At 40.9% G+C, this 6,000-nt stretch overlaps 1 protein-coding gene across 1 annotated transcript in view; it reads right to left on the bottom strand.

Moving 5' to 3' along the window:
- The window catches only part of SPCS3 (signal peptidase complex subunit 3 homolog (S. cerevisiae)), an 8,343-nt gene extending 7,714 nt beyond the window's left edge, over positions 1–629 (bottom strand). Inside the window, exon 1 of the mRNA XM_012724795.1 lies at positions 614–629. Within this exon, the coding sequence (XP_012580249.1) occupies positions 614–629 (16 nt within the window). The remainder of the gene's footprint in view (positions 1–613) is intronic.
- Positions 630–6,000: the final 5,371 nt, after the last annotated feature.

Here is a 6,000-nt window from a genome sequence, read left to right as displayed (position 1 = left end):
CCCCCCCTCCGCGGGCTCTGTCTTCCACTAGGCAGTAAGCGCCTCGCACCCTCGCCTGGGGCTGGTTCGTGGGGCGGTGGTGCGGGACCCAGAGTTCTCGGTCGCTTTTGTTTCTTTCATTTGCACTTAAACCTGCAGCAAAATGACACTTTGGAATGTTGGAAGCCTCGCTATCCAAAATGCCTGATCTTCCCTTTTGTTAAACCGGATCAAAGTTAGAATTTAAGCTTTTTTGGAGATGTGGGGAGAGGAAGGCGAAGAGGCTGCCCTGCACCTAAAAGCAGTTATTTGTATTGGCATTTCGCCTTTTTTTTTTTTTTTCACTTTCAACCATAATCCTTTGTTAATCCTTTGCCTTCAACTGCAGCTAAAGCTTTTTTGGATGCTAAGGATTAATGGTTACCATTCTAAATATTTGCATTTTAGCATGGCATTTCCGATAGCTGCGTTTAACCTCATGGCTTCTCAGAATCAAGGGAGATATGGTTGTGAAATTGCAATAAAGCACAGTCTAAGAATTTGAAGTTAACTACCTGTCAATGCATAATAACCTTGAAGGAATTTAGGGATCAGATTGTCAATCCCGGGATCTTAAATGTACCCTTAAGTGTACCTTTCACAGCTGGCATTTTGTATAAGAATGGGACTCAGAGAGTCCAGGTGACACTTGAAATTATTCTTTTTTTGGCTCTCCCTGGTGGCACAACAGGTTAGGACACAGCACTGCAAAGCTAGGCACAATGCAAATTCCATCCCCAGTACTGGAGGTGACCCACATGGCACAACAGACCTCTCCTGACCCGCCTGCTGCTTCCTTCAGTAGTGGACTTCATCCATCTGCCTGTTCTGCTCTCCACTCTGTCTCTGGTGAACCCTCTGACTGACCCTGCACCTCTGGCCTGTACCCCAGCCCCGTATGGATAAATAACTAAATCATTTTTTAAAAAAAATATTTTCTTTTTTAAAATTGTATAGCTATTAGCCCAAAAGAGGTTAAGAACACGTGTCCTAGAATATGACGGTTGCAAACCACAATTGGTGATCTAACCCAGATGCTGGCTAATGACTAATGTTAAGCTGGTGCCATTGTTATTTATTATCAATTAATTGATTTTCATACAACCCTGCAGTTAAATTTATCGTTCAGTGCCTACCATGTGCCAGATAGCGTTCTAAGCTTTAAGAGTCAAGCACTAATAAGGGTAAATTTATTCTATTCAAATAGAATAGGGCCAAATAATGAAAGGGATAACCTATTAACTGAGAGAGCCTTAGTTGAGTTTAAAACTTAAGTTTTCATCTTCCAGATAGCCTCAATTCTTTTGATAAAGTAAATATCTACAGAATATCTACTGTCTTCCAAGTGATAAAGAAATGTATATTTCTTTCTTGTGGCTTCTAAGCTAGTATAATCAATAAAATAAAAATACAGAAATACGAAATATAAAACAAATACTAATTAAGTAACAGAATACTGTGGACTTCACAGAAGGAAGGGACCACATCTGAAGTGGGACAGAGCAGTGTCTGTAGAATATTTACCAGAATGCCTAACAATACATTAGGATAACTTGGAGAAAGGATGCTTATTACAGATGATGTCCAAAAAGTATTCCAGAAGACACTGAACTACAATAGAAGTATGTCCAAGAGAATCCCCGTGGTCTGGTCCAGCTAAACAATGTAAGTATTACATTGGGATTGGGCAGGAAAAAACGACAAGGTAAATTAATCTTATACACAATCAGATCAAGTAGTTAGGACTTATATCACATAATGCTTTACATAATACTAAATTGTATTAAGCACCACTAAACACAACCATTCAATGTATATAAACAACTAAAATTCAAAACAGCAGATAACCCTAGAGATAAACATTCCAGTCAAATATACTCTTGCCATGGATTTCTGAGTATCCCTAAAACACCAAATGACCTAAGGAGGTTTCTACAAGGTATAAGCTGTCGTTCTAATCCAATTTGATACATTTTTCAGAGAGGAACTTTCTGAGTTTTACAAGTTATACTGTCCATCATAGAGGTCAACACATTATTCTATTTGAGCATCTAGGACAGAATCTTACACAAAGAAAATGCTCAGAAAGTTCTAAGTGAACAAAGATACCTTGAATCCAGAAACTATGGTATTTTTGGACATTACCATAAAAAAATGTTATGCTGGAGTAACAAATACTGAAAGTGTAAATGGGTAAAATGACAAAATACAAGGCCCAATTGGATAGGCCAATTAAGAATAAATGGTGGAAGGCCTGAATGCCAGGCTAATAAATTTGCATAATATTCAGGAGATAACCTGAAGTAAAAGAATAACAGGAAGGTTAAGGGGAGTGGAGTGTATAATAGGAAAAAAAGAAGAAAATGTGTCCAGAAACACATCCTCAGGAAGAAATCCATGTGTCTACAAGCAACACGTGGATGACCATCTGCTCACAAGTCTTATGTCTTCAGTGTTTGGAAAGACATTGCCTCAGCACTGTGATGTGACAGGAGGAGAAACTGTTAAGCCACGTGTGATGCCTGAGGAAAAGCACCACGCACAGTGTGGAAGCTCCAGCTGTGACCATCTGTGCTCTCGGCCCAACCTCCACACCTTTTCAGGCAAGCCCGAGGCATAAGTATCCTAATATCCAAAGTGGAGGTCACATCAAGCTATAAAACAGAGGTTGGAAGTTTTTGTAGCAAAAACCTGAAGAAAAGGGCCCTCCCTGGTGGTCCAAGTGGTTAAATCTCAGCACTGTGAAGCTTTCCGCCGTCATTGCAACGTGAGTTCAATCCCCCACCAGGGAGCTGACCCACATGGTGCAGCAGACCTCCCCAGACCTGCCCACTGCTCCCCTCAACTGTGTATTTCAATCTTCCTGTTCTGCTCTCCTCTTTGTTTCTGGTGAATCCTCTAACCCTCCCCCCACCTCTGACCTGGACCCCAGTTCCTGTATGTATAAATAAATTAATTAAAAGCCCTGAAGAATAAAGGAGAGAAGTCCCCAAACTGTCTACCCCACTAGTTCAAGTGACTCTAGCTCCATTTTTAGAGGCAGTGAAAGAGACTTAGCAATCAACACGTTCACGATCACTCCCATTTCACCACGCCTACTGTGTGCTGAGCATTGTCTCAGCCATTTTATTTCATTGACTCAGTATACAATCAAGAGCAGGACAGAGCTCATGCTGGAACTCAGAGCTTATGGCTCAGTGGCGGTCAATGCTGTCAATGTACAAGTGATCAGGCTGCCATCCAATCACTTGCTCAGAATAGGGGTCATAATGAGTCCACCTCCGGAGTGGTTCTGTTACTGGGCACCCCAGTGTGAACTGGGCCGCCTGTGTGTGGGGCCTCACCTGCATGCTTGAAATTCAGTTGTACTGCAGGCACATATAAGGGTCAAAATGGGTTTATTTACAAAAGGGGGGAAAGAAAAGGGAACAACTCAGGGAAAGAGAGAGGGTTACAAAATAACTGGAATATCTTACCTGCTCTGCTGACTTGGAGTTCTGGAGTTCTGGTAACAAACTAACTGAAAGCCGAGTCACCGCGTCTGAAGCCAGGAGTCATGAGTGTGTCGCAGTCCAGAGAGCTGTTTCCCAAGCAAGGGCAATAGGAAATGGCGCCCTATTTATCCCCCAAAGTCCCAGAATGCCTGCTTAGCTCCACCCCTGGGTCCTCACAGTTCTCTCCCTGGTACTGCTGGGAGTTTTAGTTTTCAGTCATGGAGTCGGGGGTGGAGTCCACAAGATTCTGCAGAGTTCCTTCAGGACATCCTTCCCCCTAACAGTTCCAGCATGTGTTCCCTCAGGAACTGTGCACAGAGGATCAAACGGGTGTGATCCAATGAAGCTTAGATCACTTGTTGAAATTTCTGGATTGGTGAACAGAAGTGTTCAGACAGCCTTGCAATGTGGGGTCTTTATACTAGTCAGCAGATGGTCTTCCTGTGCCTGTCTCCATCCTGGATGAATGAGAACAGGGAGGCAGTTGCTGCTCACCTTAATCTCATAACAATGGGAGACAAGGTGGAGTCTGCCAGATCTAAAGTAGGTTTCACAATTTTAAACAATGACTCAAAAGTGTAATAAGTGCTATGAAGAAAAGAAGAGATGGCTAAGAGAAATTTAACAGACATAGTTTACGCAGTAAAGAAATCTCTCCTCTCACACAGTGGGTCTTGTTGGGCAGAGCAGGCACCTGGTGGGTGGATTCAGGGTGTTAATCAGAAACCTGGGGTTCTCCTTTCTGCTCTGCTGTCCAGAGTATCAGTTTCCTTTTAAGCCTGGGTCTTTTTGTGGTTATAAGATGTTGCAAACAAAACAGAAGTTTATTTCATGCTCACTTAAGAGATTGATTTAGTTAAGATTGACTTGCATTCCTACTCACATCCAAAAAGAAATAATATTTTACATTAATCCTTTATTTCTCCCTAACTGAGTCACCCTAACCTAAAGGTTGCTAGTTGTTCACCAGCTTCCATTATCCTCAGTTTTTAGATCACATTTCTCAATTTTCTTTATGACTGGATCTGGCCATGGGACTGTATCTCATCAATAAAATGTCAGTGGAAAGAATTCAAGCCACTTGTGGGATAGACATTTACAGAGGGGGCTCGGCCTCCCCCTTCTCGGCTTCATTCCTGCTGCTTGAATGTGAATCTGCTGTGTCCCTCATTTTGTCTTAGTATAGTATAAAAACATTGGGTTTTTATAGTTGTCTCAAACTTTACTTTCTAGTTACTGCCTGGGTTGTTTTCCTAAGTCTAATTCCTCCTGAATTGTCTTCCAAGATTAACTAACTTAAAAGAACAGACAAAAGCCCATTCTGCCTCGGCAGCCATCTGACATTCCCTACAAGCTTGCTTCTGCAGGCTTCTATCTAGTAAGATAAGTATTGGGTAAGCAGTCTTACCTTGCCTAGTTCTTAGAATATCTTTGTGTGGGGGGAGGAGGGTGAGAAGGGAAGAATGAGGGAGAGGGGAGGGACTGACGGAGGAAAAGAGAGAGCCAGTGCAAGCCTTATCCTGTGTCTTCCTATAAGGATACCAGCCAGTCCCTTGGGTTCAGGGGCTTCTTTATGCCCTTATCTTTTATTAGGTCCTGATAGGTTGTCTCTCTAAATGTAGTCACACTGGGAGTTGGGGCTTCAGCATATGAATTTGGGGAGAAACAATTCTAAATATGGATAGTGAGAGTAATGAATGGTACATGAAAACTACTTCAAATAGAGCTTTATAGATTAGAATTCTTCATATTTTAGGATATAGAGAAATGTATATAGAGAAATATATTCAAATTTGTAGTGTTTCAGCAATGTTATTTGCTATAACTATGCTTATTCTTTGTGGAGTTTCTGGTTTGGGGTTTATATTATATTCCTACTTGGATTTAACACTTTCATTTCATCTCTACCCTCTCTTTTAACTCTCTTTATCTGGGTTTCCAATCATTGGGCTGATCATCAACCAATAGGTCTTTAAAGATTCATTCTTCATCCAAATCAATGTTATTTTTTGTTTGTTTTGTTTTTGTGATTCTGAAATTGTGGTGTCTACTCTTAATAAGAGAGCAAAAAGTGAGAATATGACTTAGGTGTGTTCTTGTAAGCAGGGTGGAGTGGACCGTTTCGTATACAAAATGAATTGGGGAGAAGACATATCTCTGATACAAGTCATACTCAATATCACTTGGAAGAATAATCCAAGACAATCATAGCACTCAATTATTTTCATGGTCCATCAATCCAGAAAAGAAAGTAGGCCTCCATGTCAAGGACTCCAGTATAGCTGACACAATTATGACAAATGCTACCTTGCTACTTGATCATAAACTATATTCATCTTATTCATCAGCTCTAGGTTTTAAATAGCAATCATACTTTTACTATAGTTGAGTGCTACTTTAATTCTCCATAAGTTGATGGAGAATTAAAATAGGATTTAACTACATATCAAACGCTAGACCAGTTAATTCTTATTCTCTCCAAAATAAA

The sequence above is a fragment of the Condylura cristata genome, unplaced genomic scaffold, assembly GCF_000260355.1.
Source record: "Condylura cristata isolate star-nosed mole 26May11 unplaced genomic scaffold, ConCri1.0 scaffold00014, whole genome shotgun sequence".
Classification (NCBI taxonomy): Eukaryota; Metazoa; Chordata; class Mammalia; order Eulipotyphla; family Talpidae; genus Condylura; species Condylura cristata.
Note: the sequence above shows the minus strand (reverse complement) of the source record. Positions and strands in the feature narration are given on the sequence as shown.